The sequence below is a fragment of the Fringilla coelebs genome (assembly GCF_963513975.1).
Source record: "Fringilla coelebs genome assembly, chromosome: 5".
Classification (NCBI taxonomy): domain Eukaryota; kingdom Metazoa; phylum Chordata; class Aves; order Passeriformes; family Fringillidae; genus Fringilla; species Fringilla coelebs.
In genome coordinates, this window is record NC_140033.1 from 24,481,475 (window position 1) to 24,502,825 (window position 21,351).

Consider the following 21,351-nt stretch of genomic DNA (forward strand, 5'->3'; position numbering starts at 1 on the left):
TTGACAATTCCTATGTTTATTAATGTTCAGCATTTTAAGGAGTGCAAGAGCTAATTTAGTATTTAAAAACTTCATGTGTTATCCTTTCCTCCCTGAAGGCATCCTGATTTTCTGAGGCTGTATCTCAAGTCATACACAGCTATTTAACTCCTGTGCTTTGTAAATTCACATTAAAAACAAAAAACCCCAAGCAAACCTACAGAAAACATGTCCCTTCAAGTCACCAAAAATGGACTAGAGAACACTAGTTTTATGATTTAAATAGTTTTTGTGCTGTTTTTCATTTGTGCCAATGTTTGTAAATGAGTATTTACATTAGCAAATGCACCTTTGACAGTAAAATCAGTATCTTTCATTAATTATGGCCTACACTCATGCAGATAAATTGTACCTTTACTATTCCCCTAATATGCGAATTAAAATATTTTTATATTTTATTAGTATTTATATTAATACATAATACGAATATATAGTATTAATATTTATATTTTATTAGGGGTTTTTTTGTAGCTACAGGTAAGAAAACAATTTCTAGATAAAATGGAATAAAATTGAACTGCAACAAATGGTTACTAGACTTTAACAAAACTACTTCGAATATCCTGCACACATGAATAGATTTTGCATTAAAAACTTGTTAAGCAATGATGCTTTATCTACAGGAAGGGTGCAGAAGTGATTACTTTGTTGCTTGAGAGTTCAGGGCTTCAAGGCTTCCACCTCTTACAGCCCATTTTTAAATAAAGTAACTGAATCAAAAAACAAACTTATGTTATTCAACACACCTAAAAGCTTCTGAACTTCCAGTGACCTATGAGAATAACACAACTACAAAACACTGTGGATCACAAAAGCTGTCTTTAGCACTGAAAAATCGCTGCTCCTGGATGCTAAAACCAGTAACTTTCACTGGCAGTGGTCCAACTTCAGATCTTTGGATCCACACAAATCTTACACACCTTATTTGCTACAAATAGTCCTTGTATTGTTGCAATGATGCAACACTCATTGCATCATTGAAAGAAAAACAAGGCTTCAAAAATCTCTAAAAATGGGAATCTGAGGAACAAGATTGAGTTCAAAACTGTCTTGAATATCAAAATGCTCTTTCTGGTTCTTCTCCTTCCTTGGTTTTAAAGATTATTTACCTGAACTGAAACCATCTGGCTTGCCATTATTCCAATTATGCCCCTTTCTATAGTTTCAATTATGCTGAACACTGCAGGTTTTAAACTTGAATTATGCTACAGCTAAACACAGTCATCTTAAATCCAGCAATAGTAAGGTACATGGAACTGCTTACTCTCTTTGCAACACTTAAAATCTTTTGACTAAACATGAAGTAAGATATGAATCAAAGACCTTTCTGAACTTGCCCTATCATTACACCACTCGATCACCTACTTATTTGTGCTCATACACCATTATTACAAGTCTGAGACAAAAAACGTTGTTATTTGGTTCACCTTCTTTCCTCCTTGAGGAGTTTCAGGGTTCTAGTTATGTCTCTACTGAAATGATCCATAAAAACTACATCACCACCATCATCTGCATCAGCCTTCAATATTATCAGTTCTGTATCATGAAAGAAAGTATATAAAAGAGCAATCAGATTTATTTCTCATGAAAATCAATGTTTGCCTCTTCGCATCTACTCCTGCATTCACTTATAGTCCCAACTGGATGAGTGAGAAGGGTGCGTTTGTCAAAGGCCATTCAGCTGATTTTTTTTTTTAAGCTCAAATGGAATACTCGAAATTACATTTTTATTGTACAATGACAGCACAACTTAATGCATCAGAAATAAAATCTCAAGGTATCACATGTATATTGCCACATGTATATTTTCCACGAGTTTGCAGTGTTACCCATCTTTGGTTTCTTAGCCAATAAAATATACTCTCAGGCTTGGAAAATTCCACTTATACAGAGCAATCAATTTTATCTAGGACTAACAGAGAAATCAATTTAAATTTACAATGTATGAGTGCTCATTCTATTCACTTATACCAAGGCAGGAAGAGTCTCTGCAGTCATTTTCAGAGAAAAGAAAAAACTAAATCAGTGAGTGGAAGATAGTTCAGAACTTAACTCCATCAACCACAAAAGCACAGGCAGGGCTGCCAAGATCATACAGAGACAAGATAAAACTCATTCTGTCTTTTATTATTTGACAGGACAAGAAGCAATGGGCACAAAATGAAATATAGGAGGTGCCATCTGAGCACAAGGAAACACTTTTTCACTACAAGGGTGACCAAGCACTGCCACAGGTTGTCCAAGGAGGCTGTGGAGTCTGCATCCCTAGAGATTTCCAAAAGCCACCTGCACAGAGTACTGGGCAGCCTGCTCTAGAGGACTCTACAATATGATGTCCAAGGATCCCTGCCAATCTTAACCATTCACTGATGGCAAGATAACTTATAGTAAAAGTATTTTCAGCATACCTTCTGGAACAATGTACTGGATTAGTGTTGCTTGTATTTTCTATAAGGGGCTAGAAAAAACACAATTACCACTTATACTTCTGGATCACATTACTACTTGTATCAACAGAGAGGTGGCCTTGGAATGTGATTTAAGTAGAGGAAGGCAGAGTCTTCAAACCTCTTGGGAAGAGGATAGCAAGATGTAGGTGCTATGCACTCCTAAGCATACCAGTGCATCTCTACTTATAAAACAGGGTCAAAGAGATAATCTGTCTTACTGTAACCACCTGGATATTTTAGACATCCTTCTACCTTCATATAAGTTTGAAACATCATTTTTTGATGCCTTCCACATTTGAGTCATCTCACAACTTCCATAGACATGAGAATATAAGTTTTTAAAGGGGAAAATGAGCAAGAGCATGCGTTACATAAAGGCAGAAGCAGTGCACCATGTACACAAAACACCACACCCTAGCCTGGAAACAGGCAGCTGCTGTGAAGCTGAATCCCCCAGAGGATGACAAGGAGCAGTGATAACTGAGGTCTCACCAAACATCCTGGTCCTTCTGAGACTTTTCTGGAAAAATCTGCCTTAAATTTGAGTTTCCAACTGCCACAAAAAAAGTACATGGTACATCTCTATCACAGTCCCTCTGCTCCTTGACCTCACACTTCCCCAGTTACTGCCTCCTAGCAGGAACCAAAACAGCCTTCCTCATGCCCGCAGTTCCTTCCTCCCGTAAATCACATGCATCCCATCTCCTCCCGGAGCCCGCGGGGCTGCCTGGGGACGGCAGGCCGGGTGCTTCGGAGCAGCCGGCGGGCAGGGGCACGGCGCCTCGGGAACGGGAAGTGGAGGTGGGGGAAGGGAAAGCCCTTCCGCGTCTCTCCTGCCTCTCCCTGCCGGCCCCGCGCCCCGCACGCCGGGCGGGGGCGGCCGCGGGGACCGGCAGAGCGGCCGCCGTCCCCGCCGGGCCCCGGGCGCCGCCCCCGCCGGGCCCGCACCGTACAAGGCGCGGCGGGAGATGCGGCCGGGCCGGGCCGGCCCTGCCCCGGCCTCAACCCCGACCCTCCGCCCGCCCCTCCTGCGGCCGGGCCCGGCTGCGCGGCCACGCCGAAACAGGAACCTCGCCGGCTCGGAGGCACGGAGGACAGGAGGACGGCGCGGCTCGGCACAGCCTATCCATCCATCCCTACCTTCTCCTCATCGGACAGCTGCTCCTCCAGGTCCGCCATCTTCCCGTCCAGCTGCGCCCGCCCCCTCCCGCTCCTCCTTCCCGGCAGGAAGGGCGGGACCCGCGCGCGCTCCCTGCGGAGGCGGTGCCGCGTGCGCGCGCGAGCGCGCGCGGAGGGTGGGCGGGGATCCCGGGGAGGAGGGGCGCGTTGGGAACGGGAAACGGGGGATCCCGGGGCGGAGGGGCGCCTTGGGAATGGGAAACGGGGGATCCCGGGGCGGAGGGGCCCGTTGGGAATGGGAAACGGGGGATCCCGGGTCGGAGGGGCGCCTTGGGAACGGGAAACGGGGGATCCCGGGGCGGAGGGGCGCCTTGGGAATGGGAAACGGGGGATCCTCGAAAGGTCTGAACAGCATCTGGAGTTGTGGGTAGCCAGAAGTAAAACTCACAAAGTTTGGAGAAGACTTCTGAGGTCATCGAGTCCAACCTATGACGAACACGAGCAGCCCATGGCATCAGTGCCACATCCAGTTTGTCAAACGGCTCCAGGGACGGGACCCCTCCCACCTCCCGGGAGCCCATTTCCATATCTAATCGCCCTCTCAGTGAAGAAATTCCTCCCAACATCCAAAAGAAACCTGCCCTGGCACAGCTGAGGGCTGTGTCCTCTTGTCCTGTCTCTGGTTGCCTGGGAGAAGAGAGCGGCCCCAGGCAGGAGGGCAGTGTCCCGCTTTCAGCCCCATGGCAGCAGGCGCTCCGTGTGCCGCCGCTGGGGCCCGGGCGCCCCGCAGCTCCTGGGGGAGGTTGTAGGAAGCTCGGTCTAATATCAGCGACAGAAATGTGTGGAGTGATTTGGACTGTAGAAGATTGGACGTGGAATGGCATCAGTGGGAGAAAAATAAGTAGATTGAAAATTTTTTACCTCCAGACTAAGAAATTGTGAGGAATGTCACCCAGCAATGTGACATTGCAGCTGCACGGGGATTTGGGATGATGACTTGCAAGGCTTGCCTCTGACCTAGTGGTTACTCTTTGGTAACATTTAAAAATACAATTTCTTAATGTCCAGCACAGTGTACTTCATCTCAGTTAAGATGAACAAGGAAAAGCTGATCCTTGATGGGAAAATCACAGGTGCTGAGATGCACCTACATCAGTCATGGTTAGTGGTGTGAATGTAGCCAGCCTCAAGCCAAAGAATCTTGTTATGCTGTGGAGTTCATCCACATCTGTCTTTCTTGCGTGAGTATTTCTGCACAAATGCTGCCAACGTGCAGCAAAATATGCCTGCATCTGTAGAATTTTTCAGGGCTGTTACTCTAGATGCTCTAAGACGACTGCCACATGAAAGAGAAGGAAAGTGAAGTTGGACAAAAAGTAGTCCGAGCCAAAAGTTGTGGGTATTCTAATGGCACAAAGACAGTCAGTAAATAATGAAAACGTGTAAATGGAAATAAGTAAAAATAATTAATGTCTAGGTTGGACAACATGGCTGGTTCAGGACAGCTGAAGAAAGATTTAAAATACCCGAAGCCATGGAGGATAAAGATAATGGATAGTATTGTATTTATGTGAGGAACAAGATAAATGACAACCAAAGCTAATGTTAGATTTAGAGTGAAGTATAGAACAGAGAATGTGCATCTAAGGGATATCTGGGTTTTGAATATTTTGCATGTATTGTAGATTTTATATCTCAATAAGAAAAGGTAATGGTCTGTAGCAGGGAACAGCGTTGGGCAGCATTCATTGTCATGCAATAGTACTCTATAACTTCCACCCAGGAGTCTTAAGAGAAACTGCCTGAGGTCTGTGAAATGCTTCTGTTAATTTTTAACACACCTTGGGATTTGCCAGGTGGGGGAGATTGCCATATATTGCCATGGGTGTTGCTTTATTTAATATCTATCAGGAAGATATTTCAAAAAGATAGATCTTCTCAGATAAATGTGAACAGTTTTCTTGTAAGTTAATATATTTGTCTGTTGGATCTACCATGTTTACACCAGATTTTTCTTAGAAGCTTGCTGAAACTAACATGATGAAGTAAATGATTCAGAGGAGGACCCTGTAGTCATCATAGAAACTGATGTGAATCTTCTTAATAGTACCCTCACAGGTACTTTATTGTGACCTTAGGACTTAACGGGAAATGAATATTCATGCGGAAATAATGTGACTTTGTGGCTTTATATTTTGTGACTAAACTATTTTGGACTCTTTGTGTGTCTTCTCAGGAAGAATATGGAAATTTCAGAGGGATTTTAAAGGAGGACTGAAAATAATCCTGGAGATGCAGAAAAAAATTCAGGATATGAGGCTTAAGGCTGTCAAGATTGAGAAGTGATTTTGGATATAGCAGTGATACATGAGTTAGTTTGGAATTTAAACACATCTTCTATGAAGTCATATATCTCTGCTTGCTGCTTTAAATTGAATACAACCAATTTCCAAACAATAAATCTCATATATAAAATTCACATTTTTTCATGTGTCATTGCCTCTACATATTGATCAAAGGCTAATTTGCACTACAATCACATACAGAACAGCAAAATATCCTGTTGCTTGCTAGTTGGCTCATGTCTTAGCAGCTGTCTAGTCCCACTATGTGAAGCTCACCATAGGCTAGCAGATCTGTCTGATGAGCAGCATGTGGTTTAGTGATGTAGTGGGAGAAAAATTAATTAATTCTAAAAAGAACCCACCCACTCTCTAAACAACAGCTGCTGAGTTTTACTTAATCTGATCAGACGTAGTAGAGCTACGTCTGATCAGATTAAGTAAAGTCAAGTACCTTGCTATTTTGCTGAACTGCTTCTGTCATTTTTTTCTGTATTGACTCTGTAGAGCCAGAGTCCTGGTCCTTGAGTTGCATTGGGAGGGAGAGCACAGAGCTCCTCACTGCAAGGTCTCCCTGCAGGGCATGAGAGTATGGCATGAGAGAAGTGCAGTTTCTGTGCTAAAGCCATCCTGAAGATTGGCCATGAGGTGATAGGGCACAGTGGTTAGCACAGCACACCTCTGTCCTTCTGCACTGGCCCCAAACACTGAGATCAACAATGCAGAAAACAAATGAATTATGTTTTTATTCTTCTTCATCAAGGCAAGTGATTGATATTTTATCTATTGCATCTGCTCAAAGGACAATCTCCTTAGACGTGTATTTGGGGCCTCGTTGTTTAACCTGGAGGATGTACTACATTCTGTAGATTTTCTGTAATGAAAGATTTTTTTATAAGAAGTCATTAATCTTCTTTGCTTGACTACTTCCTTTTGCATTTCAGAAGGAAATCAGGATTCTTTCTTCAGAGAATTTTGAATTAAGCCCTTTTGCAAGTCTGCAAATCTTATTAAACAATGCATTCAAGGAGTCTAAGGACAGGTAAAGAAAAGAAGTTGGCCACTGTAGACAACATTTTAATAGCTGACACTGTGGCTTTTAAGAAGCCAGCATACTAAGACAGCAAAGATAACTAACACATTTGGAGAACCCTACAATCAGATCCCCTATGTCTGAAGAATACAGGCTGCAGAATCAGTGGAATGGTCAAATGAATCATCTGTAAAAAGATTTCATTGAGTATTTAAAATTGGATTATTGGGGAGTATTTTTGATGCTTAGCTGATAAACACCTGAGTCTCTGCTCATGACCCTCAGCTTCCATCAACAGGGAGAAAAGGTGAGATTCATCTGACCTGGTTAAGACACCTGTCTTAGGACAAGATTATTGTCTATATGAGTTCAGACCCAACTGTCTAAATATTAGGTACCTGTATTATGGCAGCCAAATCCCCTTTTACTGTTAGAAGATCAAAATGCAAGAAGGTGCTGGACCAGAAGAGGCACAAGGGCCAAGGGAAGGGCACAAGGGGCAGCTGAAGTTGTGAAGCTAAGGGAAGGAGAGAGTAGTTCTACACTTGTAGTTCAGCACTGCTCTGTGCTCCCTAGGGAAGCTGAACTCAAAGGTAAATCGCATATTTGTGCACAAAGGACTTTGTACCAAGAGGGCTGTGCTTCTGTACTGCCTTTATTGCAGCTCCTACTCAGACATCAGGAATGCTGCATCAGTAGCTATTGATAATATGGAGATAGAGCAGGATCAGGATTAGCAAAGGAAGAGAACAGGCTGGGAATTAGGAAACAGAACAGGACCAGTGTAAGGGTTCTGCACCCCATATAGAGGGCCCTTAGGTGAGCAGTGTGCCTTACAGCAAGTCCAAAACTTCTCCAGCCTCAACCAGTCTTGCTCTCTTTTGGTGTACCTTTTTGTTTGCCTCTGCTCTGTACCAGGATAGATTGAGAAAGCAGTAGGAGAAAGCAAAACTGAGGAGAGCAAAGGAGCTTGCCCCAGCACTGGAGCATTGCTTGCCCCAGCCATCACATTGTTACAGGAATAGAACAGTAGCTCACAGGATTTGAGCAGCCACCTGATTTTGAAAAGCTCCATGAGAAAGCATAAAAATTCCTTTCCTTCCCTCTCACTGACCCTGGTTCTTGCTTATATTTTTAGTTATTACTCCTTTCTCAAAAAAAAAAAAAAAAAAAAAAGAAAAAGAGGAAGTGTAGTCTTCTATCTGGATTATCTGGATTTATTTACTTTCGTTTTAAAGGAGACATTGTTTGGCAATTTTATTTTTCAACAGGAAATGGTAAATGTGCTGATTTGTTTAATGAAGTTGAGATTCACTGTAGGAGTCCAAATTCCTTTTTTGTTTTATTCTCTGTAGAACTGAATGTCTTATGTAGATAAAATCTCAAGAAAGATAAACGATTCAAGCAGATGTGAGTAAAGAGCTGAGAATTTCTGGGCTATTGTAGAGAAAAATGTCTCACTGAGTCAGTGGTACTTCATGCTGCTTAACAGTGGTGTGGGGCCCTAATTTTTGATCTTGTGAACATATTGGAAGAAATAGTAGGACGAGAAGGTTGGATTTTGAAATAAAATAATTTTATTTTTGAATGTTGGGCATCTGAATGATAAACAGCATAAGCACTTGAGCACACTTGCTTCAGGCCTCAATAAAGTCCTGAATACTTGTGAAAGTCAGGACAGTGTCCGAATGTTCATGTAGGAACATTATTTCTGTTATCTACTTTTGAAACAGTTGCATGTTGTGTCTTGATGAAATCACATTGATCTATTAAAACACTTTTTTTTGTGTGTGTGTGTGGTTTATTTTGTTTGTTTGTTGTTTGGTTTTTTGTTATTTTGTTTTTCCTTTTTTGTTGTTGTTGTTGAGCAGTGTTCTGTTGAGTCAAAGACTGGCTGAGACAGTGGTGCAATTTGCCTGTCACAGCCAGGACTCACCTGTGGCTTTCGAGCCCAAGATCTGCTTCCTTGGGAGATCTGACATTTCTTAACACTGCACTGGAACACAGTGAAACCCCATTAGATGTAAAAGACACTGGAGAATTTATGTTGCCATTTGATTTTAGCAAAAGTAGTCCTATATATTACTGTAGTAATTGTATTGTTCTCAATTTTCTGTTGTCATATAAAATTTGAGACTGCAAGGGAGCCAAGATTTTACCCACCTGGATTCTGAAGTTGATCATGACTGTGGATAAGATCAGTTAAATTAAATGAGCAGGAATCAAAGAAGGTTGCAGATAACTGTGCAGTGTGTCTGAGGGAATGCTAAGTTTTATATCACTATACATTGTCCCAAGATAGTATTCAACTTGTTTGACTTAAACCCCCTACATTTTCTTATTCTGAGGCCTCAATTTTACACTTAATTTGGTTTACAATGGTAGAGAGGTCTGTTGCAAAGAGCAAGATTAATATCAGAGGTGTAACAAAGTTAGTGCAGGAATTATCCATTGTATTATTAATTTAATAAGTTCAAAACAAGCATTATTAATCAACAAATGCTTGTTTTGAAATTCAGCTGTGACCAACTTCATAGGCTCCATATTGACAAGCCCTTATTCAATTGTTTAAAAGGAAGAATTTGCACTCCCTGCCCCAAGTACTTCCACTGTTGATTATCTCAATGGGAATGAGTTTTTGATTAGATTAACAATTCTGTTTATTCCTGAGAAGCTTGTAAAAAGGGAAAATACTTTTTGTTGTTGCAGTAAATTATGTTATAGGGATTGTTCTCCCTCAGCTGTCATGAGGACAATTGGCAAACTTCTAATGCAAACCCAGAGAAAATACATCCCACCGTAATGTCCTCAACAACCCACCAAGAAGTAATTTTTTTGTTAAGAAGAGCAACTCAGTAAAAAAAGTGATGCAAAGATGAAAGGTCTGATTTTACTGGTTTCATTTCCCCAGGTTCAAGAAATGCACAGAGGAATAAATCATTATACTTACTCCAAAAAAAAGCTGCCATTTCCCTCTTTGTGGCACTTTAAAAAGCATTTTGTATGGACTAACTGGGAATGAAAAACCTCACAACTGTAACTGTATTTTGGTAGTAAATAATAACTCTCTAAAAATTTTGAATATCTAGAGGAACTATTTCAGACCAAAGAAAATGCTTTTGATCCTGAAAGGGAACAAAGTTTTCTTCCACATGTGCTTTAACCAGTTTTCCAGTTTTTAGAGAATTGCATTTGTACATACCTGTGCCTGTTTTAATTCCTGTTGATGTATTATAATGATATCCCTGGCTGATATGGATCAGTAATAGACTGAGAAAAAGCCTGGTGCACATGCTTCCCAATTGGCAAGCTCAGGCTTTTGCAATCTGTGGAAAGTTAGTGCAAATACTGTGCTCCACTTCCTTCCTCACAGTGAGATTTTGAAGTTCTGGTTTTAGTCTCTCATGGCAGATCAGGAAATGCAGCAAAAAAAGAAATCTCATGTTTCTGTTGTGATGTGTAGGATGAAGTGATGAAGAGCTACAAGCAGAAGTGGGATATCTAGATATGTCAAGTAACACCATGTAATGTGATTAAGAGGGTTCTCTACTCTCCCTAGTATTTGTTTTTTAAAATTTTGTGGCCCTCAAAAGTAATTTTTAGGAAAAGGGGGAAGAAAAGCAGCAAGGTGCCTTTATAGATGTTTCAGGTGCAACATAGGACAAGACAGAGTTTTCTTGGAATTTAGTGGTAGCAGCAGATGAGAGTTTAATAACCTGTGAAAGCCCTGGAAGGAAAGATGGTGGTAGGACACAGGTGGACACTGTGCTGCTTGCTGACAGGATGACATGAAGAGCTGTTTCTAAGCCTGGTTGGGCTCACATACAGAACTGTTGTAACTGAGTCCAGCTTCCTCATACAATTTGTGTCATCACACATGGATTTCTGGCCATCCCCTTGTGCTGTACAGGATGGTTGGAGCTGTATGTGCTAATTTCTGGTGGTTTTAGCTCTTCATTGCCACTTGTTTCTGGGTTTGGCTTTACATACCCTTTAGTCACAGTCTTTGCTCTGAGGCACATCAGATTGCTGATTCCACCTTTTGCTGCCTTGTCTGCTGAGGATTCTCCTGGGAGACAGGGAAGAAAGAGAACACCTAGGAAAGGAGTGGGGAATTGGGAAGGTGGGGAGAAAAGGGAAGCAGATCTCATGTTATTTTTTTTCTTACAGCACATTGCCCTTCACAGTTTCCATGCAATATAGCCTGTCTCTTGTGTTCCAGGGAAGGATTTTTCAAATGGTCTGTTAATAAGTCCTGATTGAGTCACAAAAGTCTGTTGCAGGTCTCTAAACCTGGCAAAACTGGGGTTTTGTTGTGTGTATGGTGGACAGCCTGGTGGGGTCACATGCTGGTGACCAGCCCTGCTCATGGCAGAGGCTGGGAAGGACAGTGGTGGGGGCCTGATCCTGCCCATGGCACAAGGTGGAGAGGAATGCTCTAAAATGGGCCAGGTCTATGTCATACCAAAGTTAACATTCACAGCAATTTCTCTTGGCCAACCAAAACAAAACAAAAGGGAAACAAAAACAAACAGTGAAGTGTTTTCAGTGGATGTCAATGAACTAGCTCCCCTGATGTCAGGGAGAAGCTGATGAATAAAGCTGCAAAGTCTGAAGGATGTGTGCTTGACTTCAGTGCATGCTGCACACATCTGTGTGCCTAATGTCAACTGAGACGTGCCTGACACTTTATTTTATGGATTAGTGATACCAGGCTAGAGGTACAAAAAACCCAGTGAAATGTGAGTCCCTAGGGTAGAAAGGAATCTGAGTCAATTGGCACAGAGATTGTAATCTTTCTTTTCCTGCTGCAGGATATACAGCCTTAATTTTAGGGTCTCTTTTGTAGTTTAAGGCAATCTATATTAAAAGCTGACAATGAATGTACTTTAATGTAGTGTAGAGGGCCAAGTATGATGCTAGATCAGTTCTCCTATACAGAGAACTGTATCGGATTTTGGGAAAAGGGAGCTGAATCTGTATTCTGTTTACCTGAAAGGGAGCCCTGGATGTAGGTACAGACTGAGACACTGGAAAGCAGTGCCGTGGAAAGGGACCTTGGGGTCCTGGTCAGTGGCCAGTTGGATGTGAGCCAGCAGTGCCCTGGCAGCCAGGAGGGCCAACCCTGTCCTGGGGGGCAGCAGGCGCAGCATGGCCAGCCGGGCAAGGGAGGGGATTGTCCTGCTCTGCTCTGAGCTGGGGCAGCCTCACCTGGAATATTGTGGGCAGTTTTGGGTGCCACAGTATAAGAAAGGTACAAAGCTATGAGAGAGCATCCAAAGGAGGGCAGTGAGGATGGTGAAGGGCCTTGAGGGAAATTGCATGAGGAATAGCTGAGGTCACTTGGTCTGTTCAGCCTGGAGGAGACTGAGGGGAGACCTCACTGCAGGTACAGCTTCCTCATGAGGGGAACAGGAGGGGCAGGCACTGATCTCGTTTCTCTTGTGACCAGTGACAGTACTTGAGGAAACAGCATGAAACTGAGTCAGGGGAGGTTAAGGTTGTATAGTTGGAAAAGGTTCTTCGCCCAGAGGGTGGTTTGGCACTGGAACAGGCTCCCCAGGGCAGTGGTCACAGCACCAGCCTGACAGAGTTCAGAAAGCATTTGGACAATGCTCTCAGGTACATGGTGTGACTCTTGGGGTTGTCCTGTGCAGGGCCAGGAACTTGATTTTGATGATCCTTGTGGGCTCCTCCCAACTCAGCATATTCTATGATTCTAATAAAAAGCTTTGAAACATATGCAGGATTTTTTTATCTCTTTTAGTGCATATTATAAAGATGATAACTTGGATTGGAAAAAACCTTAAAGATCGAGTTGCACCCTCTCTCCCCACTTTGCCTGCCCCTGCAGTGGTCAAGGGTAGTTTCCACTAGAACAGGTTGTTCAAAGCACCATCCAGCCTGGCCTTCAGTGCTTGTAGGGATGGGGCATCCACAGCTTCTCTGGGTAAGCCATTCCTTTGTCTCACCACTCTCACAGGAAAGAATTTCTTCCTGATATCTACCCTAAACCAACCCTCTTTCAGTTTAAAGCCATTCTCCCTTTTCCTGTCACTCCATACCCTTGTAAAAAGTCCCATTCAGATACTGGCAGGATGCTGTAAACTCTCCTTGGAACCTTCTGCAGGCTGGACAATTCCTCTCTCACCCTAGATAACATCTAAAAATTACAAAAATGTTTCAGTGTAGCTGTTTTGAAACCAAATTATTTAGAACCTGAGAATTAATGTCAATGTAGGACTTTCAGTTAGTTCCCAGTCAGTAGTTAAATCTCCTAAGTAGATTTAACTGTGAGGTTTTACTAATAATACAAATGTAAATATGATGTGGGACTGTCTTTGCCTGAAAGTTACATATTCCCCACGTCGGGACCTCAGGCAAACAGAATGTGGCATTAATTTGCCAGCCCTCCTCCGTTAGCCTTAGGAAATGGTGAAATACAGAATGCTGCGGTTCTGTGCGATGCTCTGAGCCCAGCACTGCACTAGATGGCACTGTTGGTTTTAGTTTTACCGCTGACTCTTCTCGGGAGCTTGTCTTAATTAGCTCCTTTTGAAAACAAACATGCTGTTTCAACAGAGGGTCAGTGTACATTGTTCTGGGCTGCTGCTTTTATATTTATAGTCATGTAATCAATATGTTGGAAGGGTAATTAATTTTTAACTTCAAGCCAATTGTAGATCAAATGCCACTAGAGTTACAGGGTGGAGACAGTTTAATTTCCTTTGAAGCAACGATACTGATTAGCTGTAAAGGGTTTTCAGCGAGCTGCTAGAGATCCAGAGGACCTTTTGAAATACTGGTGTTAACTTTAAAGTAACACCATTACTGTGATACAGATTAATGAGCTCTGGCATAATTCTGATAAAGTTCCACTCATGTACTTGCTATATTTTGTCAATTCCTATTTCAAAGCAGCTTTATCTGCTTTGACTATTCCGTTCCCATCAAAGGAAGGGTACAAAGTAAGCATTAAGTTGATCAAACTGACTTTCTGCTTTTTATCCCTGCTCTCTCATTGTCTGTCTTTGGGGACTCTAGAGGCCCATGGATAAGGATGAGATGTGACCATCTGCACTACAGCATGTTGGAAGGATGGCATGGGAGAAGCTGGGGTATTTTTTGAAATCTCTTCAACCCATGCTTGTCAGATATGCTGGTGTCCTGGCCTCCTGTCCCTTTCTCCTACTGTCCAGGGCAGCTCTGTGTGTCTCTCAGGTTCCTCACTTGGAGATGCTTGCTAGCTTTCAGTGCTCTCTCAGTGCTTTCAGCCCATCCCCTTGATGCATCCTTTTCCTCTGAGCTAACCTTCCTTGATCATAGTTTCATCTGTTCACTCTTTCATCTTCTTTGTCTCTGTTCTTCAACATCCAAGCAAACTGGAATCTCAGCGCTCAGCTCTCTGTCCCTGTCTTACAACGTTAACACCTTCCTTCTCCTTTTTGTAATCAATAAATGAGCCATTTTCATGGATAGGCTATTGATCCCTTCTCTGGATGTTTGGATTCTTTCTGGTCTTGTGTCCTTGCTTTCCATTACACAAAGATTTTACTACAGGCTCTGACTATCCACTCTTGGGCAAGTCTCAGAGCCTCTCTGCTGATCTTTGTTGATCTCTTGGCTGACTTTTGATACTTTGATCATTTAATTGGATTTCATGCTGAGTAAAACCCTGGGCACTCGTTTAATCTGAAATTAAACTTTTGTTTAGTCTAACATTAAAAAAATAAGGTCAATTTCAAAACAAAAAATGTTTCCGTTTCTCTTTAAAAAGCCAGCCTCTTGTATTTTTTATGTTTAAACTATTAATTTAATTCAGTCTGGCCTGAGCAAATATTTCTGTCCTTTTAAGTAATACTTTTGAGTAAATCTTATCAATTAATGGAACTATGTTACTGAGCTGTGCTGCAAATGTCTCTGATTTCTGCTGGAACCAAGAATAGTCCTCAGTATGGATGGACACAGCCATCAGAATTTTAACCTTTTCAGGAAGACAAAACATCATAATTAGGAAAATGATCAGCAGAGATTAGGGTCCACGCCATTACATTTTCTGTCAGAAATTAATATGGTGACTAATAAAGGCAGGACTGCAGTTACTGCAGCAGACTGTTCTGTAGACTGTAGCCTACAGTTGTTTGTAAGATATTAGATTAAGACCATGAAATTTATTCTAGTTTTGAGACAAACTAGAGATGGATATATAAGATGGATATACAAGAAGACTGAAAACTCAATTATCATAACCACAAGAACTGAAAAGAAAAATCTGTGCTGTCTTCCTGTCTGCTGGTTCTACAAGATCCATTTTTTCAGTGATCTTAGTCACAGTGCTTCAGAGCAGTACTTTTGTCAAACCTGAGCATTTTGGGGAGCTCTGGGGTGGCAGAAGAGCACATCCCAATGTATTTACAGTAGAGGGAGCTGATGTTCAATGCACTCACCGGTGAGTTTAAACTGCTGTGCCAGTCTTGGTACAGAACGTGCCATTACCAGTGCGTGTGTAGGCACTGCTGCAGAATCAGCTTCTCAGGAGTTTGAGAGAACTTCATCCCTTGCCCTCTGGCTGCAGTCTCACAGAGCTCTCTGTCAGGGTCAGTGGCCTCAAAGAGCCCTTGTTAGAAGGAGACACCTCCCGGGGCCCTTGGGCATTTTCCCCATACATCAGGTCTGACCCGAGGGAGGGAGCAGCAGGAGGGCTGGTGTGACACTGCCAATGTGGAGCCTCAGCGCATCTCCTCCCTCACCTACCAAAGTGTAATGTTTCCATCTCTCCAAATACCATAAAACCTTATTACACCATCAACAATGTCTCTATTGTGCTCTTAGCTTTGCTCTGCTTCCTGAATCTGGCCTGTTTTCTGCCTGACACATCCATGAATAAGTGCTCAAGAAATTCCTTTTTGTGCAGCTCCCTTTTTAGAAGCCAGAGGTGTCTCATTCATTAGTATTGCCTGGGTGGATTATGCAAGTTATTCAAAGTTAATGGATCAAAGTTAGTTGAAATAGAGACAAAGGAAGTGTGAAACCACTAAATACATATGTATTAAAAATATGGATTATGTAAAATGAATGTAATATTCTTTCAATGCAAACTAAGGTATGAAGGATTTCTGTTCCAACTAACTTGAGCTCCTGCTCCTGGCTTTGCTGTAGCTCCTTGGTTAAAAGTTGTCTTCTTGAGGCAGCTTCCCTGAGTGCAGTGGTTCAACTAAGGTAATCACAAAAGAGTGAGAGAGGGGAGGGACATCATCTCATGACAAAAGCAGGATATAGACTTATAAAAATGAGGACTCAGTGTATTGCAGACCCATCTAACCTGCATGACCAGAAAGATCCTCAGGCAAGTTTCTTATTTGCCATGTTCACACCTAGAGCCACATTTCTCAATTTGTTTGTGGAAAAAAACCTCTAAGCACGTAATGTGCTGTAGTATGTTGTTTGTCCAGGCAACCTGGGTTATATTATTGGTGACTTAGTTTAGCCATGAGCAACACAGCTGCTGACCTAATCACTCTATAAAGTGGTACATTTTGAGAGTACCAAGTACTTCAGAGGGAAAGAAATAGACTGGGAAGAACCAGGAAAAAGAAACTTAATATGTTAAGAAAATAAAGGCTATGACTAAGCGATGAAAAGAGCTTTTTAATCTGAGAAAAAAAGAGATTAAGATGGGGCATCTTTGCTTAATTTTTTTCTATAGATAACCTGACAGTTGTTCGTTGGATATGTAGCCAGTGTTGGGGCAAAAAGAAGGATATAGGTCTCTTACCGAGTGAGAATGATTTAGAAAATAAATCCAGGAGAACTTTTTTCACTATACAAATAATGAAACCTTGAAATCCTTGTAGCTTGTACAAGTGGTTTTTGAAAGAAAACATCAGACAAATGTTTGCCAAGGCAAACATTAAGTGTGTCTACCCTTAGTGATATGAATTGGACCAAATAATCTCCTGACACATCTTCCAGCCCTGTATTTTCACGCAGGTGCTTTGAAATGTATTTATGAAAAGCACTCTCTCCAAACTAGGTAGTGGTATTCATTATAGTATAGGAAAACTTGTATCTCCAAATTGGTTCTTTTTGTGTATTCTCTGGTCAGCTTTCCTCCTCAGGCCTTGGCACTAGGCATCATCATAGCAGGCTGAAATTTTTATTAGCTATTTAATCAGAGGAGTGTTTGATTAGAAACATCATCAAAGGAAACAAGGAGCCTTTTATTAAGACACTTATACAATTTTCAGTATTTCCTAAACACAAATAATTTTGCTCATAATTTCCTTAATAAGTCTTCTCAAGAGTGATTGATTTTTGACCTGTATGCTGTGGTCTGCATTACTGGTTATACCTTCATGTTGAACAATGTGCTGATGTTAGCTGATCACATAGGTAGGATGGATTTGATGCTTTTTCAACAGCTTTTTATCAGTTTTCCCTTGTCTTGAGTTAAAAATGATTGTAGGCTGGGAAATATCTCTCATGTTCCCTATGTGCATCTTGGCTCTGCGGGAAGATGTGATATACATGCAATCTGTGCCTGAAGAAAACCCACTGCACAACATAAGTGTCTGCATTTGTGGTTACCTTTCACACACATGAAGAGCACAACACTGGCATTGCAAAACACAGATAAGCCAAAGCAGCAGCCCTCCTTGCTCAGATCCCCTGTATCTGACAGCTTACTGCTCAGTTCTGCTTTACGACTGAACAGAAGTTCCCTTGCAACTGTGCAAATCTGTCACTTTGTGCTCAGATATTTGGAACTTGCAGTACATCTGGGAAGTGAAAAAATGCTGGGAAACATTTCAGATCTTGCAGTTGAGCACTTCAAACAGATGGCTTTTTTCCAGAGAGAACTCTTCCAGCTTTTAAAATTACTTCTCATAAAATCTGACCTAGCTATTTAGGGGTATTAGTAAGAGTGGTGGGGAGGAGGGGCATTAAACTTGTAGAAAATAGTTTTGGATACCTTGAGCAGTAAAATCCTTTGATCTTCTTGCAGTCTCTAATTTCCTGATTGTGGCTGAAAGTAGAAATGATGGACAAAGTTTCTATATTCTCTTTCAGGTGATAAAGGAAGTTTGGTGGGTTGTTTTTTGTTGTTTTTTTTTTTTTTTCACTGAGATGAGACCTTGTTGATTTGAATTCAGGTTGAAAATACCAGAGTGTTGATCCTGTATGTTGTACTTTATGAATGAATCATGAGTCTGTTTTATACTATCTGCTTGGCAGACTAGTGCAGAAGCACTGTATGAAAAGTATGATCTAAACCAAGCATTTCATTAAGCAAAGACATTTGTTATTGGCTTTTCAGTATGGGCCATTAACCTTCATGGACGCTGCTTTCCCTGCAATGAAGTTACTATTTTAACACCATTCACTATTTTATGCAGTAAAATATATAACTACATGAATTTTATGGTAAGTACTATAAGGGATTTGGAAGGGGGGTCTTGAGAGAAGTTCTGTGTTAATAATGATTTGTTCATCACAGCAGTAATAATAGAAACATCTTATTCATCATCATCCAGACTTATCTTCCTATTTAGAATTATTTACAGAGAATAATATCAGGTAGGCATTTGTGTACAGAACCTCCATGTGATGATGCCTTCTTGGTAGTGTGAAGATAGTAGAGGCAAAGACACAAAACCTATTTCAAGGTGCCCAGAATGGTCAATAAAAAAGAATTCCCTTCAATTATCCAAAGGAATTGGCAGATACATTTGGAAGCTCCTAGATATACGACATAGATTTAAACATATTTTAAAATAATTTACTTTGTGTTTTTGTGATGGTTTTAAGAAAATCCTACTGATACAAATTAATAATAAGATTCCTAGCAAATATGTTTTATCACTCTTATTGCAGATGTACAGGTGTTTTTTCAGGATATTTTTGAGTACACTTAATATTCATAAAAAAAGTAGAAATAGTTCTGACATTTGTTTGCCTTTTGTTGTCTGCCTTTTGTTTATCTGCATTTCATACAGCAGGTCAGGTGTATGAAATGTTTATACAAAACAAATTCACCTTTTGATGAGGTGAGTTTGTTTTTATCACTTCAGTGACATAATTCATGGAATTGCATGGGCCTGACAATTTTTACCCTCTTCCCATCTGATTCAGAGCTACTGTTTGAAAATTCTGACAACAGCTGCAACATATTGGTGCTCAAAGCTATAGGGAGGACACAGCAGTGCTGAAGCATTTTTGCAGTTATTGAGCTGTTGACCTTTGAGGGAAATGTTTCAATGCTGTTGCAGTTCTTGTGGCCAGGTGGCAGATATATCACATAGGCATGGCTAGTGATTTAATAGACCAGGTAAGTTCAAAAGGTGCATTTCCAGTAACTGACAATGAATGAAGAAGCTATTCATTTAATTACATTTCTCTACAAAATGTAAAAGTTACACGGTGAAAGTGTTTTGAACTTCTGATGGTGGTTGTCATTCCTGTAGCAGTCTCCTCTTGTAAGGTTTGCTTAAAGAAACTGATAACATGCAATTGGAGTTGGATGTGACTCACTCCTCGTTATGTTCCACTTGCTGACGAGGGTGTGTGTATTGTCACATCTTCCCATATGTTTGCCATCAATTCCCCACCATGAGCTCCAACAGGCTGCAGCCCCACTGTCTTTCTTAAACTCCCTTTATTTTATATTGAGCCACAAAAGATAGAGAATATACCACTGTTGTCTGGAGGGCTTTTTTTTTCCTTCCTAATTAAATTTCAAACTCTATTTTTAGCATTTGCATTCAGTTTTGTCACACTTGCAAAGCATGCCAACTGCCCCAGTGAGCTGCAGCCTCCTGGCAGCTGAGGTATCCATGTTTGGTCATGCACCCTAAAGTTCTTGGCAACAACATTTTGCACATCCTAAAGGAGGATATTCAACTGTCATTTGTGCCAGAGAGGGTCTCACTGTGTGCTTGATAATTAGAACCTGGCAAGTGTTAATGCATGGTGTTTGTAGGAATGCCTGGAGCCTCAGGGGCCCGAGCAAGGGCCTTCCCTGTTAAATTGTAATGAATCTAAGAAAATGTTTGGCTGAAAGTGATGAACCTCCAAACAGCTCCGGGCTGCATCTAAGTGCTTCCTGCTGAAACAGAAGAGCACATGCAAACCAGAGGGTCCCCCTGGGCTGAATGTGGCCAGGATTTACCTTCTGCTGAGGGTCCCTCCCAGGCATTGTGTGTAGTGAGGAGGCTGCTGCTCTTGAAAGGAAAGCACCAAGTTAATAGTGACAGCAGGCAGAGAAGCAGATTCTCTTACAAAACAGAAATCTTTTCTCTCCTGTCCCTCAGGAGGTCATGGAGGGGCTACAAGTGCTTAACCTTAATCAGAAAGACTCTTGGTATCCTCACTGGAAAAATGCACCTATAGTGTTAGCAGGTGGATGGGGATTGCAAAAGGAAAATTCAGGTTTAGCGTCAGAGCACAGTTCTGGAGTGAGAGACTGATTTTCACTGGGCTGGTGTCTGTTGGGTCAATGAAGTTGTTCTGAGTTCTCCCTGCTGTCTGTGAGGTCACAATTTCTTGTAAATGTTTTTACTAATCATTTTGGCAAAATCCTAAGATTTCCTGTGTCTTTCTTTCATGCTCGGAATACTCAGTTCATGACCTGCTTGTTAAAAAGAATGGAAATTGGAATTTTCAGGAATAGATGTTTTGCTTAGTGAGTAAAAAACCTATTATGATTTCTATTTCATTTATCTGCTATGACCTTTTCCTCTGATATAGTATTATGGCTGAATCCCAGAAATCAAATTTCTGAAGGGTGAGTTTCATTTTTAGGTATAAAATTATTTTGAGGCCCTTTTGCAGTTTCTCACTGGTTTTATGTTCTGTTTTGGCCACTGCAACCTCATAATTTATTTACATAAAGAATATAGGTCTCTTCTTCATGACTGATTTTAACACCAGAGACAAAGAATTAGCAACATGCCAAGCCTTAGCAACCCCGTGGTACTGTGTACCATATTCCTTTGTTTTGGAAACCTTTAATATTGGTGGATGTATTAAAAATCTTCCTTAATAGAGGCAAGTTACTCTCAATGGATTAAAAATCTTCCAAATAGAGGCAAATGACTCTCAATGGTCGAGTTAATAGCGCACTCAAAAAGCTGGTGTAAAATCAACAGGAAGATTTCTGTGGGGTGAGGATATCCCTCCCTATTTTTCAGTCTCTTGGCTTTTGTGTGTAGGGTATCTGTTATGCAATGTTTTGGCCACGGGCCCCATCCACTGTCAATATTCCTGTGGTGGGAAGCCTGCCAGTGTAAGTCAGCTTCAGATCTGCTGCAGTGTGTACCTGGTATAATCAAAGTTTCTAGGATGAAAAACTGAGTATGGGAAGCTTGTG

The 21,351-nt window shown here is 41.5% G+C and overlaps 1 protein-coding gene across 1 annotated transcript in view; it reads right to left on the bottom strand.

Annotated features, from left to right (window-relative positions):
* Positions 1–3,700, bottom strand: part of CAPZA2 (capping actin protein of muscle Z-line subunit alpha 2) — a gene marked incomplete at its 5' end in the record, with an annotated part of 32,245 nt that extends 28,545 nt beyond the window's left edge. The window contains one exon of the mRNA XM_084206551.1: positions 3,630–3,700. Within this exon, the coding sequence (XP_084062677.1) occupies positions 3,630–3,668 (39 nt within the window). The remainder of the gene's footprint in view (positions 1–3,629) is intronic.
* Positions 3,701–21,351: the final 17,651 nt, after the last annotated feature.